The sequence below is a fragment of the Ursus maritimus genome, unplaced genomic scaffold (assembly GCF_017311325.1).
Source record: "Ursus maritimus isolate PB19 unplaced genomic scaffold, ASM1731132v1 scaffold_12, whole genome shotgun sequence".
NCBI lineage: Eukaryota > Metazoa > Chordata > Mammalia > Carnivora > Ursidae > Ursus > Ursus maritimus.
The window spans coordinates 62,548,858-62,570,268 of NW_024423564.1; the positions used below are offsets into that span (position 1 = coordinate 62,548,858).

Genomic DNA, 21,411 nt, shown 5'->3' on the forward strand with positions numbered 1-21,411 from the left:
AGACGTGACAAGATAAATCACGGTAGTCACCCAGATATCCGCGAACGGGGGGCGGAAGTTGGGCGGGAGGCCCAAGATAACGAATTTCCTACACCTGCCGGCAGCTGGAGCCCCGGGCGGAGTGAAAGCGGACTCCGCCCCTGGGCGGGGCGTGGGTGGGGCCTGGACGCCGCTGTGGCGGAGCCGAGCTGTAGCCAGAGCCTCAGCCCTAAGTAGCCGCGGTGGGCACCAGACCCGACCCTCACCGACTCGCACCGCCCGGTTCCGCGAACCGGCTGCGCCTTCTGCCGCGTGCCGCCAGGTCCGCCGTCCTGCTGTTTTGCCAGGAGCGAGCCGCTCGTCCCGCACCCGGAGTCCCAGGTAAGGGGCGCGGCCCGGGCACCCCGCCGGAAGAGAATCTGGGACCGACCCCCGCTCGGGGCGCTGGCGACAGCGAGCGGGCGCTGAGGAGTGCGGGCAGCGGAGGGGACACCGAGGATAAGAGGCTGGGGGAGGCTGCTGAGGAGGGGCACCATGGCCGGGAGGGAGGCGCGTAGCCTGGGGAGGGGCGCTGAGGAGGTCTACCAGACCGCGAGGGCGGTGAGGGGTGCTCCGAGGGCAGGGGGCGGCGGGAGGTGGGAAAGCAGGAGCGGCCACTGGAGTCAGTAGGGGCTCGCTGGGGGGAAACACGGGGCGTTGGGGGCGGGGAGATGTAAGGAGGGACTGAGAGGGGCAGTGCGTGAAGAGGGTACCAGGCAGCTGAGGGGCGTGAAGAGGGTGCCAAAGCGAGGGCACTGAGGAGAGCGAGGGCAAGGGGGCGGCGTGGAGGCCAGTAGACGGGGTCTGCAGGGTCGTGGTGAGCTGGAGAGCAGTGAGGTGATGAAGGAAAGGGGCTCTGGGCAGAGGGGGGTGTTGGTCGGGGAGAGGGGAAGAGGGCGAGGGAATTTGAATCGAGAGCTGGGATCGAAAAAGATGCGGAGCCCGAGGCCAGCTTGGCGCGGGCACGGGGGATAACCGTGAGTGGCGGCTGGGGGGTGGGGCTCGGAGGAGGGAAGCCTGGAAGAATGGGAAGGTGGGAGGCGAGGCTGGGTCTACACAGACTGCAGAGGAAGGGGGCGGGGAGCTGGTGGAGGGAGAGGGCAGTGGCCTTGGATATGGGCAGTGGGCGCCTGACTTCTGGCTGGGGGTGGGGGGGGGTGGAGAGGCACTGGAATAGAGCAGGGGTCTGGCGGCTGGGGGTGGAGGAACTGTCTGCGAGCTTGGAGAGATTAGGGTAGTGGGTGTATTGGGTTAGGTTGGGGAGGAACCCGGTGTGGGTTGTGTGAGGGTGGGAAGATAATGGGGCTGGTATGGAGTCCATGGGCACCCAGGTGCTAAACGTGTCTTAGCTACTCAGAAGGCTGAGGAGGGGGCACAGGCACTGAACTCTGTTACACCACCACCTGGGATCACAGACAAGAAGAGAATTTTGGACAAAAAAATTCATCCACTGGCTGCCTCTGTTCCTGAGTCCAAATGTGGGAAGGACTTTAGGGAGGGCGGGGTGGCAGCCTTTGGAAGCTAATAAAGGTGTGGAGGGGAGTGGGAGAAAGACAGGGCCTTCCATCCCAACTTCCTGGAATTCAGATGGAAAGGGGTTGAGGACAGTAAAAGGAGTGCGTGTTTACAGGTGGATGCCCGCCTGTTCTGTGCATATAAAGGGAGAAGGACCATGGAATACCATGAAAAGCCCTGGCTATGGTAGTGGGAAGTCCTGGCACTGTGTTAGCCAGAGAAGACATTTTGCCAGAAGATGATGGGTAAAGGAAGGCTTTCTGGTCATGGAGGATTTAGCCAATAGTGGAGGACAGTGTGTTCCTATCAGAGGAAATGCTATGGGAAAAGGCAAAACTCTAAAATGATCTCCAATCCAAAAATAAATCTCCAGTTTCTTATGGAATATGATGTGAAGAGAGATACCAATAACCTACAGAGGATGTTTTAAAGATTTCCCCCCCTAAGCTCAGAACTCCTTAGGTTTCCTCTCCATCTCCCCAGAGTACAGCACCAGGTATGGTGCACAGTAGGTGCTCAGTGAATGTTGATTCAGTGAACAGTTGACCTGTGCTGGTGCTCCTGCCTCCAATTCACTCATCCCCACCCCACCGAATTGTTGTAAGAAGCAAATATGGTAACATGGGTGAAAAGAGCTTCATAAACTATAAAGCAGTGTATGAAAGAGATAGAATGCATCAAAAGCAATTAGTAGAGTGCCTGGCATTTAGTAGGTGTGCAATAAATGGTAGCTATTATGATACAGTTTCTGTGGCTCTAAGAGACCTGGGGAAATAGGAGGTGGGCTGGGCTAGACTGGCTGGGCAGGGTTGGAGAATGTCTCAAGAAAGGTTGAATTAGAAAAGTTAGTAGAGTATGGCTTTAGGGAGGAGTTTGCATATAATAGGGTGAGGTCCACATTTGCTCAACTCTTTTCCTATCCTCACTAAATAAATGTTTCCAGTGAGAAGATGGAGTACCTTTATTGAGCACCTGCTATATGTCATATATTATCTAGATGTTTTACCAACATTGACTATAATTTTCCCAACAATGCTTGTTTTACAAATTAGGAAACTATGTCTTAGTCATGTAAAAAAATTCTTGCCAAGGTCTCACAGCTAATAAATGACAGACCTGGAAACTTAATCTAGTTTGTTTGACTTGGAACCCCAAGCTATTTCTACTACCTAGGATGACTTGGTAGAAGAAAACATGAAGCAGACAGACCAAAAAAAAATTTTTTTAAGGGGTTTATAAAGCACTTTCCCATATATTGGCTTTAATTCTTAAAACAGTTTGCTAGGAAGTCTTTTATTAACTCATTTTATAGATGAGAAAAATGATCTGCCTAAGGTTTCACGACTGCTGAGAGAGCCAGGGCTCAACCCAGGTCTCTTGGACTCAATCTTGTGCTCTATCAAAAGAGAAGTTCAGGGCACCTGGGTGGTTCAGTTGATTAAGTGTCTGCCTTTGGCCCAAGTCATGATCCTGGGGTCCTGGGATCGAGCCCGGCCTCGGTCTCCCTGCTCAGTGGGGAGCCTGCTTCTCCCTCTGTCCCTCCCCCACTGCTTGTGCTCCCTTTCTCTTTCTCTCAAATAAATAAGTAAAATTAAAAAAAAGAGAGAGAGAATTTCATTCATTCACTTGTTTACTACATGTAATGAGTTGATCTCTTACTAGATTTTAGGACTAGCTCCTACTCTCTCCTCTCTTTCCTAGCTGGAGTTAGCTTCTTCCTTAGGTGCTTATTTCTGCGCCTATCAGTCTGAAAGCCTTATTTGTTTTTCTTACCAATCCTCCGAGGGGCCATTTCCTTTTCCCCCCCAGCTTGGGACCAGAGATGACTTCCCAGATGGTCCCCGGGCCTTCATCTTTATTGCTTGTCACAGAGACAGTGAGCTACCCAGCTCTATCATTTATGTGACTGTCACAAAAAACATGGAAGATCTGATTGATGCTTATCTTACAAATGCGTTCTGCACTCACCAATGTGCAGTGAACTGTCTGCTCCTATCTGCCTCAGGCAGCTGCCTGCTGTGATGCTTTTTGCCTCTCTTCCAAATGTCTGTGTAGCCCGCCACCTTCCTGAAAAGATTCCCTTGGAGGCTTGCATCCGAACATGCCTTTCAACCGAACCTCTTTGCCCTCCACCTCTCCCTATTCTCACACCACCTACTGGGAAGGCTACTCTGTGCACATCAACGGATGTTGACAGTACAGTATAGCAGGTGGTAGGGAAGAGCTGCGCAGGGTGCTGGAGATGCTTCTTTACTCACCCTAAAAATGTTAAAGTTTTAAATTTTCCTAAGCCTAGTCCAGTCTGGGAGTCATTACATAACAGAAGGTCTAGTCATAATACAACAACTGGCTTGCTGTATGACCTTGGACAAATCACTTCTCTTTATGGAGCCTCAATTTTTTTTTTTTAAACCTGTGAAATGAAGGGAAGTGCATCAGTTTAGGACTGAAACTAGTGTTCACTTTTCCTTCACTCCCCGTGGCAGACATAGCTCATAAAATCAGGCGGTTTCCCCACTGATTCTCCACGAGGCCACATGCGTTTTTCTCAACACAGTGTATGAAGCACATTAATATACATTCTCTTACTTAACTCTCTTACTGAATCCACAGCAGCTTTTGGAAGTAGATAATATTCTCATACCATAGATGAGATCATCGAGGTTCAGAGTTTAAATGACTTGCCCAAGTTCATACATTGAATTATAGGAAAGCTGGGACCAGGAGCCAGGCTTCTTGTTACGGTAAAGCTGCCACTCCCAAATCCCTTCTTATTCCAAAAATCTAAGAGTGTAAACGGCTGCATCAGGAAAAATGAAGACCAATAATAGGACATTTACATCAATAGTCTGGCACATGACAAATGCTCAGTAAATGTTTATTGAAAGGAGTAACATGCCCTAAAGATTTGCTATAGGTCCAGTGTTAACAGGGTGTAAGGATCGATAAAACTCAGGTGAATCCAGAAGTAGACGGCTCATTGTAAAACAAACTTCAACAATATAGTCCAGAATAGGAAGAGAGCAGCTGAACAAGATTTGACTGCAGAAGTGAATTAAAGGAGCCAGTGAAATAATGTTTATTGAGTACCTCTCAGAGCCAAGAAACCATGCTAGATTAATTACATATAGCAGCTGCTCATTCTATTTGTACCACAACTTTGTGAAGTAGGTAGTATTTTCTCTATTTTAAAGTAGAAATGCTTGACTTAGAGAGCTGATATGACTTGCCCAAAAATTCAATTGAGGAATGGAACAGGGATTTTGAACTTTCCTATAACGACGCACGGTACTAGGTCTAGTCTCAACTGTTGGTTGTGAGGCTTGAGCAAATCCTTAATTTCTGGTCCTTAGTTTCTTTCTTGATTAAATGGGAATAATAATATCTGTCCATCTAATTTTATCTCCCAGGTTTAGAGGATAAAATGAGATAGAGGATGTGAAATGAGGTAAGGATCAAATCTGTGTTTCAGTAAAGTTACTCTTTGACCAGCAGTTCCTTCTTTAGGGATCTTTCTTAAGGAAATAAATAGGAAACTGAAAAAATATTTACGTAAAGACATGACCACTCTGATTTAATTTATAATAACTAAAAATAGAAAAATAAAGGTACTATGTTAAAGAATTGATCCTACGACACATCTGTAGGATAGAATACAATGTAGTCAATTGAAATGATATTTATGAAGAGTTTTAAAAGTCTCAGAAAAAAAATATTTATGATATAATGTTAAGTGAAAAGGAGCAGGATACAAAACTAATGGAAACTATGATCTCAGCTATTAAAATATACATAGAGGGGAGGGGGGTGGGGGAATGGAATAGACTGGTGATGGGTAGTAAGGAGGGCACATATTGCATGGTGCACTGGGTGTTATATGCAACTAATGAATCATCGAGCTTTACATCGGAAACCAGGGATGTACTGTATGGTGACTAACATAATATAATAAAAAATCATTAATAATAAAAAAAATAAAAATAAAAAAATATATACATAGACGATAATAGACAAGGATATATGGCATGCTATCATTTACACATAGATAAAAAGTATAAACAGACCTCTATATTTATATATGCAAAGACTAACCCTGAAGGATACATACATTGGTAACAAACTTGCCTCTGGGGAGAGGAACAGAGGCTGGGAAATCGGGGGTGAACTTTTCACTATAAACCTTTACGTTACATATTACTTATTTTTCAGGGTAAAAACTAAGAAAATAATGCCAGCTACAGATGGTGATAAGATAACTCTTGCAAACAGTAAAAGTTTGACTTATTTTCAATGTATGTGCTACTTTTTAAATCAACAAATAATAAAATGTAATTTAAAAACAGCTGGTACTTTGCTGCATAAGAAAATAAGGGAGGGGATACATTTAAATGTTAACAATGGCAGTTTCTGAGTGGATGGAGTGTTTTGTGTTCTTTTCTAATTTTTTATAATGAATATATACTTTCAAAACAGAAATTCTTGTAAACAAACAAAAACGACTGGCAGCAGAGTAGAGGATGGTGTGAGGCTGTTGTGGTTGCTTCCCTTGTTTTAGATTGAAAAAAAGCATAATTCCTTTGAATGGCCAATTCTTGAAACAGGCTCTGCATCTTGTACCATGAAAAGCTGAAAAGTTAGGGCTATGACACAGTTTAAGCAAGCAATGGCACCCTCTCCTCCAATATCACTTTCTTTTTCCATGTAGATGATCCATGTGTCCATATTTTCCACACTCACTAGCGAGTGTTGTCATGGGGCAGATTGATACAGGAATGGGACCAAGGGTCTCAGATAAAGGGTTGAGAGCTGGGAGGAAAGAGGAGAAGGAAGAACAGAGGCCACTGGCATCTACTAGTGGCATATTAAAGGGCTGTTAATAATCCTACATATTTGTCTGACCTTTCTTCAAGAGAGCTCTAAACTTTCTATATTTGTCAGTTCCTTGTCCTTACAGCTCACCTGAGAGGCCCCTAGAGCTAAATCCACCAGTCAAAATCCCTTTCTTTTCCTTTGAGGAACAAAAACAGTAATGTCTTTCTTTTTTTTAATTAAGAATTTTTAAAATTTAAATTCAGTTAATTAGCATATAATGTATTATCAGTTTCAGAGGTACAGGTCAGTGATTCATCAGTTGCATATAACACCCAGTGCTCATTATATCTCTTACCCTCCTTAATGTCCATCACCCAGTTACCCTATTCCCCTACCCTCTCCCATCTAGCCACCCTCAGTTTGTTTCCTTATGAGTCTCTTATGGTTTTTCTTCCTCTCTGATTTCATCTTATTTTATTTTCCCCTCTCTTCCCCTATGATCCTCTGTTTTGTTTCTTAAATTCCACGTATGAATGAGATCATAAGATAATTGTCTTTCTCCGATTGACTTATTTCACTTAGCATAATACCCTCTAGTTCCATCCATGTCGTTGCAAATGGCAAGATTTCTTTTTTTTTTTTTTAAGATTTTATTTATTTATTTGACAGAGACAGCCGGCGAGAGAGGGAACACAAGCAGGGGGAGTGGGAGAGGAAGAAGCAAGCTCCTAGTGGAGGAGCCTGATGTGGGGCTCGATCCCAGAATGCTGGGATCACGCCCTGAGCCGAAGGCAGACGCTTAACGACTGTGCCACCCAGGCGCTCCAAGATTTCATTTTTTTTTTTTAAAGATTTTATTTATTTATTCAACAGAGAGAGAGACAGCCAGCGAGAGAGGGAACACAAGCAGGGGGAGTGGGAGAGGAAGAAGCAGGCTCACAGCGGAAGAGCCTGACGTGGGGCTCGATCCCATAACGCCGGGATCACGCCCTGAGCTGAAGGCAGACGTTTAACCGCTGTGCCACCCAGGCGCCCCTAAGATTTCATTTTTTGATGGCTGAGTAGTATTCCATTGTATATACATACCACATCTTCTTTATCCATTCATGTCAATGGACCTCTGGGCTCCTTCCATAGTTTGGCTATTGTGGACATTGCTGCTATAAACATTGGGGTGCATGTGCCCCTTTAGATCACTGCATTTGTATCTTTGGGGTAACTACCCAGTAGTGCAATTGCTGGGTGGTAGGGTAGCTCTATTTTCAACTTTTTGAGGAACCTTCATACTGTTTTCCAGAGTGGCTGCACCAGCTTGCATTCCCACCAACAGTGTAAGAGTGTTCTGTTCCCCTTTCTCTGCATTCTCACCAACATCTGTTGTTTCCTGACTTGTTAATTTTAGCCATTCTGCCTGGTGTGAGGTGGTATCTCATTGTGATGAGTGATGTTGAGCATTTTTTCATGTATCTGTTGGCCATTTGTATGTCTTCTTTGGAGAAATGTCTGTTCATATCTTCTGCCCATTTCTTGATTGGATTGTTCGTTCTTTGGGTGTTGAGTTTGATAAGTTCTTTACAGATTTCGGATACTGACCCTTTATCTGATATGTCATTTGCAAATATCTGCTCCCATTCTGTTGGTTGTAGTTTGGTTTTGTTGACTGTTTCCTTCAAAAACAGGAATTTCTAAAGAGAGTGACACCCTGGACATTATCTCATGTGAGGTCTGTCTCCCACCCACCTCTGATCACTTACACAGCCTGTCCAAGAACCCAGTGCTGAGCATAAGGAGAGATTGCAGGTGGAGAAGTAGGGCATCTGCTACTCCAATAGGACTACAGGACCGAGTGCTGGATTATGGGGTTCTGATTCAAAGTGTTCTAGGAAAGGTGGCAGGTTTGAGAGAGCTGGGATCTCAGGGAAAGCCTGGCACATAAATAAATACTTGCTGAATGGATGAGTGAGCAAATAAATAAATAAAAAAAGGATCAAGGCTTTAAAAGATTTGGAACAATAATGACTTATGTTCACAGCTGTGTGGGATTTACCAGTTTATTAAGGTCTTACTTATCGTTATCTCATTTGCTGTAACAGCCCTGTAAGAAAAGCAAGGCAGAAATTGTCCTCTCCATTTTCCAGATGATGAGATTGAGTCCCAGAGGGATGATGTAAATTTTATTAATCCAGCACACATTTACTGAGTGCTGATTATGTACTAGGACTTGTGCTGGAGGCTAGAGATGCAGAAATGAAGTACATCAAGTCCAAGATGCTTGGTCTGAAGGAGGAGCTGGAATAGTAAACAGTTTTGAAATGATACCAGTGCTGTTAGTGTGCTCTGGTGGCATGGAGGCAGGAGGGCATGCCTCTGCCACGCACAGGGAAGGTGAGACTTCATTTGGATCTATAAGGATGAAGAGGAGTTTATTAGAAGAGTGTTGTAAACAGAAAGAATACAAGTCTAAAGGGGCAAAGCAAGAAATAACACGACATATTTAAAGTGTGTAATTTGGTATAAAAGTGGCACAGGTTGGTAGGGAGAAGGCTTAGTGTAAGATAAAGTTTAGAGAGTTTATTCTTTGGTTACTTGGTTCTTTGTCAAGTAAAACAGTTTGGGCTTGATCGTTAAAGCCATGGGGAGCTGTGAATGTTTTTGAAACAGGGGAATGATAGCCCTGTGCTGAGCCTTTCCTGGAATAATCATGTGTTTACTGTTTTGGCTTTTCCTTTTCAAAACTCAGCTCAGGAGCTGCCTCCTCTAGGAGACTCTCCTTGACCATCATACCTTCAAGTTGGGTTAAATGTTAGATGTTTTTTGTGGGCTTCCTGGGCCAACGCTTCCCTCTGTCTTATGGCTTATCTACTGCCCTGTTACCCTGTGTTTACATGCTTTTTCACTCTAATCTGTGGCCACTCAGAGGTCATATACCATGTCTGATTCATATTTGTAATCCCTACTATAACCAGCACAGGGCTTGACCCAGAGCAACGTGCTCAGTAAATATTTGCAGAAGGAATGAATGGGAGGAACCAGGTTCCACCCCAACCCCGAGACAACATTTGGAGCAGGTGCAGTACTGGGGTGATCCTGTGGTGTATGTGTTTCTTTAGTGATGCTTGGGTGGAGAGTATGTGTGTGAACGGTGGAGTGACCATTAAAGATTGATGGCACTGGAAATGTGTTCCTGAGTGACCACAGGTCTCTCCTACAGATGGCTTCAGTGACTGAGAGTAAAGCTGGAGTCAAAGATGCTTCCGACCAGAATTTCGACTACATGTTCAAACTGCTCATCATCGGCAACAGCAGTGTTGGCAAAACCTCCTTCCTCTTCCGCTATGCCGACGACACCTTTACTCCAGCCTTCGTCAGCACTGTGGGCATTGACTTCAAGGTGAAGACTGTCTACCGCCATGAGAAGCGAGTGAAGCTGCAGATCTGGGTGAGTCCTGGGCATCTTGCACAGGATTATCTCAGGGTGACTAGTCTGCTAGTAGAAGGGCTGGGAGGTGAGGGCCAGTTTGGAACTTCTGGGTCTTATGGCATCAAGCACCAGTGCTGTTGGAAGTCTGGCCCCTGGACTGCCCCTTGCTGATTTTATAGAAGTTTCTCTCCTCTGGGGGCTCAGTTGCTTCTGCCGCTTAACTGTCTGAGAGACTTTAGCCTGCCCATACAATTGAGTGACCAAGAATCTGGGCTTTGGAGTTAGAAATTTGGATTCAGCTTCCAGTTCTGCCACTCACTAATCATGGAATCTTTTTTTTTTTTTTTAAAGATTTTATTTATTTATTCGACAGAGATAGAGACAGCCAGCGAGAGAGGGAACACAAGCAGGGGGAGTGGGAGAGGAAGAAGCAGGCTCCCAGCGGAGGAGCCTGATGTGGGGCTCGATCCCAGAACGCTGGGATCACGCCCTGAGCCGAAGGCAGACGCTTAACCGCTGTGCCACCCAGGCGCCCCTAATCATGGAATCTTGACTAAATGACTTAACCTCTCTAGGATCCCTTTTCCTCTTTGGGGATTATAATAGCATCTACATCAGAGGGCTGTTGGTTCTTAGCATAGTTCCTGGAATGTAGTAAATGCACAGTGAATGTTAGCTCCTGTGCCCGTAATCTGTCACTGCATAACAAATCACTTCAAAACTTGATGGCTTACGACAACAATAATTCATTATTACACAGTTTCTGTGGATCAAACATTTGGGAGTAGCTTGGTTTCTGTCTTGTGGCCTCTTATGAGGTTGCAGCCAGATATTGGCTCAGGCTGCAGATCTGAAGGCTTGAGTGGGGCTGGAGGATCTCATTCCAAAGCTGCTTACTCATGTGCATCAGGTACTGACTGTTAGCAGGAGGCCTTAGTTCTTTCCCATGTGGTTCTCTCCATGGAGTTGCTTAAGTATCTTCATGGCATCCCCAGAGGGAGAGAGCCAAGAAACTAGAGAGAAAGTGGCAATGTCTCTTATTACTTAGCCTTAGAGTACTCTATTGGTCACTGATTCAGTGTAGGAGGAAAGTAAACAAGGGTATGAATCCTGGGAGGTGAGGATCATTGGGGACCATCTTAGAAGCTGGCCACCACAGCTACTATTATTGGTATTTACTACCAATTTATTAGTAGAGTGGTACTAAAAATATATATATATATTTGAGATGATATAGTAAAATTTAGATCATATACTTTTCAATAATGAATTAGTACCAGGATTGGAAATTTTAAAAATTAGTGATTTAAAGTATTCAAAGCGTGTGTTGTTTATTATCTTTCCATTCAACTTGTTAAATGTACATTAATACATTGTGCATATATCTTATTGGCTGTATACAATACTTTTCTTTTTAGAAATTATCTCCATATATTATTATCTTACAATTAACCCCATGGGGCAAATATTATTTTAATTCACTCCTATTTTACAGAAGGAAAAAATTCAGACTCAGTAATTTACTCACCTTAAATCGACCACACAGTTGCAAAGTGGGATTCCAACTCAGACCTTCTGATTCCAAGTTATGTGCTCTTTTCTCTACACTGTACCTGTTAGGTATTACAGAGCCCGTACTTCCATTTATGGTAATGTTAAGTATTAATTTAATAGAGATAAAAGTTAATTTTGTTCATGTAGTCTCTATTAAAAGTATTGAGAAATTATGAGTTATTAGAAATGTGAGAAGATAAACAGATTACTTAGTTCATTGGTTCTAGAAGTGTGGTCTCCAGGTCAGCAGCATCAGCTTTACATTTGTTAGAAATGCAAATTCTCACGCCCCTCCTTGGACACCCACTAAATAAGAAACTCCGAGCTATGGCCCAACAATGTGTATGTTATAACAAGCCTTCCAGGTGGTTTTGAGGCAGGCTAAAATTGAAGAACCACTTTGGTTTAACTACTATTTGGTTTGCCGATCTCATGGTGAGAATCGATAAGCATTTATTTAGTACCTATTTTGTGCCGAGTGCTTCCCCTCATGTTATCTAGCATCCTCTTCACAGCTAATGCACAGAGAGATGAGAGCACAGGATATTGGGGCATGGTGAGCAATACAGGGAACTGGAGCACGGCTGCGAAGAGCAGGGAGGGGTGCTGAGAGAGAAATTTGCTGGAGAGGATATCAGGCAGCAGCTTGAAGGTCCGGGAGACCTTGCACAGCAAACAGAAGTTTCTTGTCATGGGCCAGAGTTTACCTACCTGATGATTGTTGAGAGAGCTGAAGAAACTATCAGAATTTATTTTTATCTACAAAGATAAAATGCATATTTACTAATATTTCCTGTGTGGATTGACATAGATGTCTTCATGTGATCTCCACATCACGTGGTCACATATCCCGAATTCAAAAAGTTTTCAAGTAGGGGAAGACATTCTGCCCTTCTAAGGGATTGGCCATGGTGGCTCCCTCAGTCCTTCATTTATGTTCAGCCATTGTGAGCTTTTGCAGTGGATTTACTGATTATACCACCTAATTTAACTAAATAAACCTTCATGATGGATATGTGGTTTTCAAAGTGTCTTACAAAGAAACTTCTGCCTGAAGACTACACTTATCATAGGGAACCCAAGTGAGCATGAAAAATGGCTGAACTGATGTTTCTCTGACTCCCAGCACAAGCTCATTGTCAAACATGTTTTGAGGTAAAATCAGTGATGATCTAATTAGATCTGACATAGTCAATCACATTGCTTTTGCTAAAAAAAAATTTAGCAAAGAGATTTTGTGCATGTGTGCATATGTGGTTTTCTATAGCAAAAAAAGGTCTGTACTATTCATAAATACATTAAAATATAAACACTGAAATATTAGTTATGTCATCTTTATTTATTTTAACATCTTTTGTGTACAGAAGTAGTTATATATGTACATATGATCTAAGTAAATACACGAATATTGTGGGTATGTGCTCACATGGTCTTATTTACAGGGGTTTAAATTTGGAGACCATTACCAGACAGTGGGGAGCCATAGAAGGGTTTTAACAAGGTCAGATTTGCATTTCAGAAAGATCCCTTGCTTCAGTTTGGAGGGTAGATGGAAGCAAGGCAAAGAAGTCAGTGGTTTGGGTAAGTCATAAAGGCATGAATTAAGTGTATTAGCCTGCTCAGGCTGTGGTAACAAAATAGCACAGACTCAGTAGCTTAAACAACAGAAATTTATTTCCTCACAGTTCTAGAGACTGGAAGTCCAAGATCAGGGTGCCAGCTTGGTTGATATCTGGAGAGAGCTCTCCCCTAGGGTTGCAGATGGTTGCCTTCTAGCTGTGTGCTCACATGGCCCTTCCTTGGTGCTTGTATATGGAGAGTGAGGGGGCTCTCTGGTGTCTCTTCTAATACGGACACTAATCCTGTCAGATCAAGACCCCACTCTTGTAGCATCAATTAACCTTAATCACTAACTTATCATCCCCATCTCCAAATACAGCCGCATTGGGGTTAGGGCTTCAATGTATAAATTTTGGGAGAATACAGCATTTGGAACATAATAATAAGACAGTGACAAAATGACCCAAGGGATGGAAATGAGGAGAGAGATTTAGGACTAGAATTTACAGAATTTGATAATCAATTAATTGTTTAGGAAGAAGGGGGAGCACATATCTACTTATATAAATCTACTTACACATATTTACTTCTGTAAACAAAAGTTCTGTGATTATTTTGTAAGCTGTGTGAGCTTTGTTAAGTTACTTTATTTCTATGAATAGTATCCTCAACTGTAAAAGGCTCACAAGTTTGTTGATGAGGGGCTACATGTGGTAACATAGTATTGTGCCTGGCTTGTATTAGGAACACAATAAATGTTAGGTTTCTTTTCTCCTCTGCTTCTGATCCATATGCAAAGGCTGATTGGGTCCCTTCCCAGGTTTTCCACCTGTGGTTCCAGGAGTGCTGGGACAGGACAGGCACTGTCTGAAGTGTTCAATTAAATTTCTCCAGCCAATTTGATCTCTCGGGTTTTCAGAAAGCCATTGTCAGGGTGGAAGGTGGAGAGGGAATAAGAGGAGGCTATGAGCATCGCTGAGCAGGACCATTCACAAAAGGAGTTTCTGTCATCTCTGGAGGATGTTGGGTGATGAAGGTATTGGAGTGCTTTGTTCCCTGGGGTCCTTGGCTACATAGTTCCCTGAGAGCCCCCTCTGTTTCATGAGAGGTTAATTGTTGTGGATCAGAGAAGAGAATCTTACTGGGGATGGGGGGTAGGGGAGAAGTCTCATTAACAGAGAGTGAGAGCATGCACAGGTGTGAAGGGAGAGAGACTTGGTAACTCCACAGCAACAGACCTGACTAGAGGCCATTTACTGCTGGGTGCTGGTTGCCAAGCAACGGCTGGAAGCCTGTGGGAAGAGATGAGTGGGAGAGGGCCTTCCACTACTTCCATTTGGGGCCCACTGCAGGGAATCTTGAGTCTGGTGCTGGTCAAGGGAAGAATCTTGGGGTCTGTAGGAGGACTGAGCTAACCTGGGACTCTGGAGTCCTGGGTTTCAGTCCTGGCTCTGCCCTCTAGTCATGTGATCTGGGCCTGTTTCCCTAACTATCAAAGGGAGAAAATAATCCTTGTTCTTCTTGCCTCATGAGTTGTTATGACCAAGTGAGGAAATGCAAAGGAGAGCCTAAAGAGAACTCTGAAGCCTTGAGGAGATCAGGGGATTGTGGATGTTGTCAGGCGTGTGAATTCTTCTTGTATGTGATTTCAGTCATTCTTTGTATCTTTCCCACCTTCCCTCTGACCCAGGGAGGTAGTTATCTCCATAAAGAATGGATGTTTGAGGTCAGAGATGTGAAGTTCCTTATGTGGAGCCAAACTGTAAACTTCATTCTTTAATTCATTCTCTAGACATTGTGCCAGGCATTGTCCTAGCTGTGGGGAAACAGCCTTCCTGATCGCACAGAGCTTACCCTCTAGGAGGGGAGATAGACACTAAGTACATGGATAAAAAATACCTTATTTGGGGGTGCCTGGGTGGCTCAGTCAGTTAAGCCTCGGACTCTTGCTTTCAGCTCAGGTCATGATCTTGGGGTCGTGAGATTGAGGCCCATGTCAGGCTCCATACTCGGCATGAGTCTGCTTGGGATTCTTTCCCCCTGCCTCTCCCTCCTCCTCTGCCTCTCCCCACTGCACGCATGCGCTCTCTCTCTTTCTCTCAAATAAATCAGTAAATAAAATCTTAAAAAAAAAAAAAAACGAATTTTATCTGTGGTAAGGGCCCTGAAGGAAAAGAATAGACTTGTTTCAAATTCAGGCCCTGGGACTCAGAACTCTGGAATCACTGAACTGTGACTTAAATCTCATCCCTGGGTTGCAGCTGGAGTTCAGGGTCAAATTCTATTCACAATTTAAAAGGCTAGCTTTGTTGATGACCTTCATCATACCAGTTCACCTCAGGCCTATCTCTGTCAGGGGACATGATGGCTGGGGTCTCTGTTGTGGAAAGATAGTATCTCCTCCTGCCTACTCCCACCAGTGAGGCTTTTTTGGTGACCAGCATGTCAAAAAGACTTTAAAGATAGGAGTGCTTCATGTGTCTGGGGTTATTTGTGTATAGATTGGGAAAGCACTGGCTGGCCTGTCCAACATTCCTCTTCGATTGTTTAAGAACTCTGTTTTGTGGGGCACCTGGGTGGCTCAGTCGTTAAGCATCTGCCTTCGGCTCAGGTCATGATCCCATGGTCTTGGGATCGAGCCCTGCATTGGGCTCCCTGCTCAGTGGGAAGCCTCCTTCTCCCTCTCCCACTCCCCCTGCTTGTGTTCCTTCTCTCGCTGTGTCTCTCTCTGTCAAATAAATAAAATCTAAAAAAACCAAAAAGAACTCTGTTTTGTGAAGGATTTATAGGCCACTGTCCTTACTCCTGGGCCTATCCTGGTATCACTGTTTTCCATCATCTTTCTTTCTCTGCAACTCATTCCTCTGAAGCTCTCATTACTACAGCACTTGTGTGTACCTACCTTATTCTATTTGTTTTGTTGTGTTGGTGATGATATTGGAAGGATAAAGTGTGTAAAGCACTAACATAATGCCTAGCATGAAGTAAACATTCAACAAACAGTAGTTTTTATTAAGGTTCCAGGGTGATCAAGAAATGATACTCCTTTTCTTCCCTCCTTAAGTTTGGAACCAAGTGAGAGATAGACGCAGGAGTCAGAGAGAAGAGGAATAATGTGACAGCCATATTACTGACAGAAGCTAGGATGAAGCACCTGGTCCAAGTCTTTAGGGAAGTGGCGCTTGCTAATACTTCACTCTGGACTTAGGGAGACGGAGAAACCAATCACAGGCCAACATGGGCCAGCTGCAATTAGCTCATGCGATATGCATCCAAGGTCAAAGTCCATGTGGCCCAGACTTACTAATGCATCAGTCCTAAAGCATCCCACCCAGGTCTGAGTTAGATGCCTCTACCTCCATGTTCAGTCTTCCTCATGGAGGAAGGGAGGGTCCCTCCTCCAACAGCTCTTTTTATAATTAAAGAGATAGATAGAAGTAAGCTTTCACTCCAAAGGGAAGTTGGACAGAATAATGAAAGCTGGGAAAAATAGGAGGAGTCTTAAGAGATTTCCTGCGAATGCTGAATTCTATGGTAATAACAAGTGACTCCCTATGTCACCAGGAGCTAAGAACCATAGGACCAGATGAGATAGGGCTCTTGGGAAGTCAGCTAGTTCACTTAGTAGCCAACTACCTTATTCCCACACAGCCACCTTGATGAAATTTAGGTTACCACATGGCTTTAGAGTCACTCATAAATATGAAAAGTAGTGAAAATTATATCAGGGAATGTCAAAGACTTATATCTTAGAACCGTAATATAAGAATGCAATAATTAGGGGCAGCTGGATGGCTCAGTCGTTGAGCGTCTGCCTTCGGCTCAGGGCGTGATCCCAGTGTTATGGGACCGAGCCCCGCATCAGGCTCCTCTGCTGGGAGCCTGCTTCTTCCTCTCCCACTCCCCCAGCTTGTGTTCCCCCTCTCGCTGGCTGTCTCTCTCTCTGTCAAATAAAGAAATAAAATCTTAAAAAAAAAAAAGAATTCAGTAAATGTGGAGCACCTGGGTGGCTCAGTCAGTTACGTGTCTGATCTTTGATTTTGGCTCTGGTCGTGATCTCAGGGTAGTAAGATTGAGCCCTGCATAGGGCTCCATGCTGCATGGAGCCTGCTTGATTCTTTCTCTCTTCCTCTCCCTCTGTCCCTCCCAGCTCTGCTCTCTCTCTCTCTTTCTAAAAAAAAAAAAAAAAAAAAAAAAAAAGTGCAATAAATATAATGGAGCTTAGGAATGTGGGGAAATACAATCATACTAGAAACCTACATTAAGGATTGTGACTCTTAAGCAGTCTTTTAATGATATTTACTATGGCTTACATTGGGGATAGAGAAATTAATACAAAGAGTGACACATTCTCTGCTCTCCAGAACTAGTGAGACTGGATTAACCTCTGAGCTCCAAAAGTGAAATAAAATGAGTAGCATAGTTCTCTTGTTCTTGTAAAGGAAAACAAACTAGGACATCAAGAGAGAGAGACTTTTTCCCAAGAATTTAAGTATCTGTAATAATGGATTATATGAGATTGGGCAGCTGTCTCATGGACATCTGTATGAGTTTCCTATTGCTGCCCTAACAAATTACCACAAACTTAGTGGCTTAAAACAATGCAAATTTATTCTCTTACAGTTCTGGAGCTCGGAAGTTCAAAATTGGTGTCACTAAGTTAAAAACTGAAGTGTTGGCAGGTGTGTGTTCCTTCTGGTGGCTCTAGGGAAGAGCGATTAAGCTGCTTTTTCAGCTCCCAGAGGCCATTTGCATCCCTTTGCTTGTGGCCCCTTCCTCCATCTTCAAAGCCAGAGATACAACATCTTCTGATCTCTCTCACTCGCTCTCTCTCTCTCTGACCTTCCTGCTTTTCTCTTATAAGGACCCTTATGATTATCTTGGGCTTACTGGATAATCAGGATAGTCTCCCATCTCCAAACCTTAATTTAATCCCATTTGTGAAGTCCCTTTTGCCATGCCAGGTAACATATTCATAGGTTCTGGGGATTAAGATGTGAGTATCTTTTGGGATGCTGTTGTTCTGACTACAACAGCATCTGTTGATAACATGGAAAAGATCTATTGTACACATGAAACTAATATTATACTGTACGTTAACTAACTGGAATTTATCTATCTATTTATTTATTTTTGAGAGAGAGAGAGAGCAAGGTCGTGCATGTGCAAGAGGCAGGGAGGGGCAGAGGGAGAGAGAAAATCATAAGCAGGCTCCACATCCAGTGCAGAGCCAGACATGGGGCTCGATCTCACGACCCTGACATCATGACTTGAGCTGAAATCAAGAGTTGGATGCCCAACCAACTGAGCCACCCTGACACCCCATTAACCAACTGGAATTTAAATAAAAACTAAAAAAGAAACAAAAAGAAAACAAGCAAAAGGGACACCCGGGTGGCTCAGTCAGTTAAGCATCTGCCTTCGGCTCAGGTCATGATTCCAGTGTCCTGGTATCAAGTCCGACATCGGGCTCCTTCCTCAGTGGGGAGCCTGCTTCTCCCTCTGCCTGTTGCTCCCCCTGCTTTGTGCGTTCTCTCTTTCTCTGATAAATAAATAAAATCTTCAAAAAAATCCAAACAAAAAAAAACAAAAAATAGAAAAGATCTAATATAAATGCTCCCTATCCTTCAAGGCTCTAACTCAAGTTCCCTCTCCTCCAATGAGAGTCCCCTCTGCTAACTGCCTGAAACAGGTACTGTTTTCGTCTTAGGCTCACTGCCCGCTGAGAGTACCTGTCACCTTGTTAGGTGCTAACATGCCTGTGAGGTCAGAGCTCATCCCATCTTAGGCTCCCATTTTAGACACGAGGAGGCTGAGGTCCAGAGAGAGATGTAGACTTTATTAAGGGCCCACAGTGAGGTTTCTTAACATTTTTCAGTGCTCTTCCTACCAGTTCAGGAAGGTGAGATCTGGCCACCTGAACATAGACTGGGGACCCACAGAGAGACTGTGGGAGACTGGACAGGTCCTTGTGGCTCCAGGAATATGGAGACTCTTCCTGAGTACAACATCTCATATGTAGCTCTATGATAATCAGAAGTGATTTTTCTAGGCAGCAAGTTTCCTGGTGTGGCTGCAGACACATGTTGACACTTTCATCTCCCCAAAGCCTGTAGGAACCAGCTGCTGGAGAGCTTTAATCTGATTTTTAAAATCACAACAAAGACTATGGGAAGCCAAGTCAGAATCGCAAGCACAGTCTGCCTTTGTAATTTGCAAATGAATTAACCGAAAGGCATTATTGTCTATTCGAGGGGCCTCCATTCTTTGGGGCCACCATCCCCTTACCTCTACCTTAATTGGTGTAGGAGAAGCCATTTATGTACTCATTCACTCAGTAAATCTGTACCTATTACGTTCCAGGCACTGTCGTAAGAGGACAAATAAACAGCTACAATACAATGTGAATGACGTAATAAGGGGATAAAGAAAGTACTGTAGGAAAGGGAAAGGAGATGTACCCTCTGCCTGGGGAAGTTATTTTCGGCTTCACAAAGGAGGGGACACTTGAGCTGGGTCTTGGCAAATGAGTCAGAGTTTTTCAGGTTAATGCTGGGGAAGATCTTTACAAGCAAAAGAAAAGACATTTGCAAAAGCATGATTGCTTTTAAGGACCCATTATATGCCTGTGATAGGTTCTGCAGGGACTGGTGAGACAACATCCCTATCTCTAAGGGGCACTCAGTGCAGTAAGACAGATATAACATGTATAGAAATATCAATGATGCTACGGACATGAATGATGTCTTAAGAGATACAGAATGTTTTAAGGGAGTTCCGAGAGGGAGTGCTCCCTCTCAGCTTGAGAGCATCAGGGAGGGTTTCATGGAGGAGGTGGCCTTATTTAAATGAGAGTCAGGTCTAGCAGATAATAACATCCTCAGAGGCACGGCTATCTGTCTCACTCTTCTGGTTCTGTGCTCCAGGCTGACCTCAGTTTTTGACTCAGTGGCAGTGTTCTGGTATTGCCTGGAATGATTTCCATGCTCAGGAAGCAGTGCAGCATGTCCTTAGGAGCAGAGGCTTTGGGGTGAGCCAGGCCCATGCTCCAAACCCATGCCTGCCATTGTTACCTTGTTCAAGTCCTGTTACCTCCCTGTGCTTTGCTTTCTTCTTTCTGAAATAAGGATAATTTTAGTAACAACTACATAGTGTGGAGAGAAGGAAATAAGATAATGCTGAACATAGTCCCTGACACATAGTAAATGATCATGGGTTGGTAGTTTTTGTTATTATTAACTCTGGTACTCTCAGGGATTGATTTGTGGCACCCGCAGTCTGGATGTGATCTCAGCTGCATCTCTTTTAGGAACTGATGAACGTCCACCAGAATTCTTTCTGAGTCCTGAGCTGAGTCTGCGATGGTTGGTGGCTGACCCCTTTTGCAGAGCTGTGCCTTAATGGCATATTCAGTATAGCTGGGGAGATAAAACAATTTAGAGAACCGTAAAAAACTAAAATATGTGGTGCAGAGTGAATGCAATGGAAATTTAAAGGGAAGAGTTCAGTATTGGGAAGAGTGGGTAAGAAAGGCTTCTGGGAGGAAGGTGATGGGTGGGGGGTGGGGGCACTACAGGACAGGGAAGAGGGAACGGTGTCATGGGGACATCCCAAGCAAGGGGGTTGACATTAAGGGAGGGCATGAGTTGTAGTGTGCTTTGGGCGATGTTTTTGCTGGGAGACGATTGGACTCCTCTAATACCTACCAGTCACAGCTCCTACCTCTGCTTCAGGCGCCATGTGGTGTAGCCATTCCCTCCACAAGAAACAGAAGGAATGGCAAATGCAGAAGCCCTGAGGCCCTGAGGCCCTGAGGCAGGGGTATCCCTGGCACATTCCTGGAAGAGTAAGATGGTCAGAGATGAGGCCAGAGAGTTGGTGGGAGGGACAGATTATGCAGGCCCTTAGAGGCCTTTGTAAACACTTGGGTGTTTAAAAAAAATTTTTTTTGAGTATAGCTGACACAGAATGTTACATTAGTTTCAGGTGTACAACATAGTGATTCAACTTCTCTACGCATTATGCTATGCTCACCACAAGTGTAGCTACCATCTGTCACCACAGAATGCTGTCATAACATCACTGACCATATTTCCTATGCTGCGTCCTTTATTCTCATGATTTATTTATTCCATAACTGGACTTTGGGGTTTTTAAAAACAGCTTTATTGATGTATAATTGATACACAAAAAACCAGTACATACTTAATATATACCATTTGAAGAATTTGGACTTATGCAAACATGTGTGAAACCATCACCACAAGTAAGATAATAGACATATTCATCACATCTAAAAGTTTTCTTGTGTCCCCTTCCCCACATCTTTTTTTTGGTGGTAAGAACACTTAACATGAGATTTACCCTTTTAAAAATTTTAAGGGCACAGTACAGTATTATTAATTATAGGCACTATAGGCACAACAGATCTCTAGAACTTACTCATTTTGTATAACGAAACTTTATACCAATTAAACAACTCCCCATTTCCCCCTCCCCCAACTCCTGGGAACCACTCTTCTATTCTCTGC

The 21,411-nt window shown here is 43.9% G+C and overlaps 2 protein-coding genes across 3 annotated transcripts in view; one reads left to right on the forward strand and one right to left on the reverse strand.

Moving 5' to 3' along the window:
• LOC121101961 (proline-rich protein 36-like) overlaps window positions 1-515 on the reverse strand; it is a 5,275-nt gene extending 4,760 nt beyond the window's left edge. Inside the window, exon 1 of the mRNA XM_040626600.1 lies at window positions 246-515. Within this exon, the coding sequence (XP_040482534.1) occupies window positions 246-515 (270 nt within the window). The remainder of the gene's footprint in view (window positions 1-245) is intronic.
• RAB3B (RAB3B, member RAS oncogene family) overlaps window positions 153-21,411 on the forward strand; it is a 66,085-nt gene continuing 44,826 nt past the window's right edge. For both annotated transcript variants that reach the window (XM_040627316.1, XM_040627315.1), the window contains exons 1-2: window positions 153-360; window positions 9,557-9,784. In XM_040627316.1, the coding sequence (XP_040483250.1) occupies window positions 9,557-9,784 (228 nt within the window). In that variant the 5' untranslated portion in view covers window positions 153-360. The remainder of the gene's footprint in view (window positions 361-9,556; window positions 9,785-21,411) is intronic.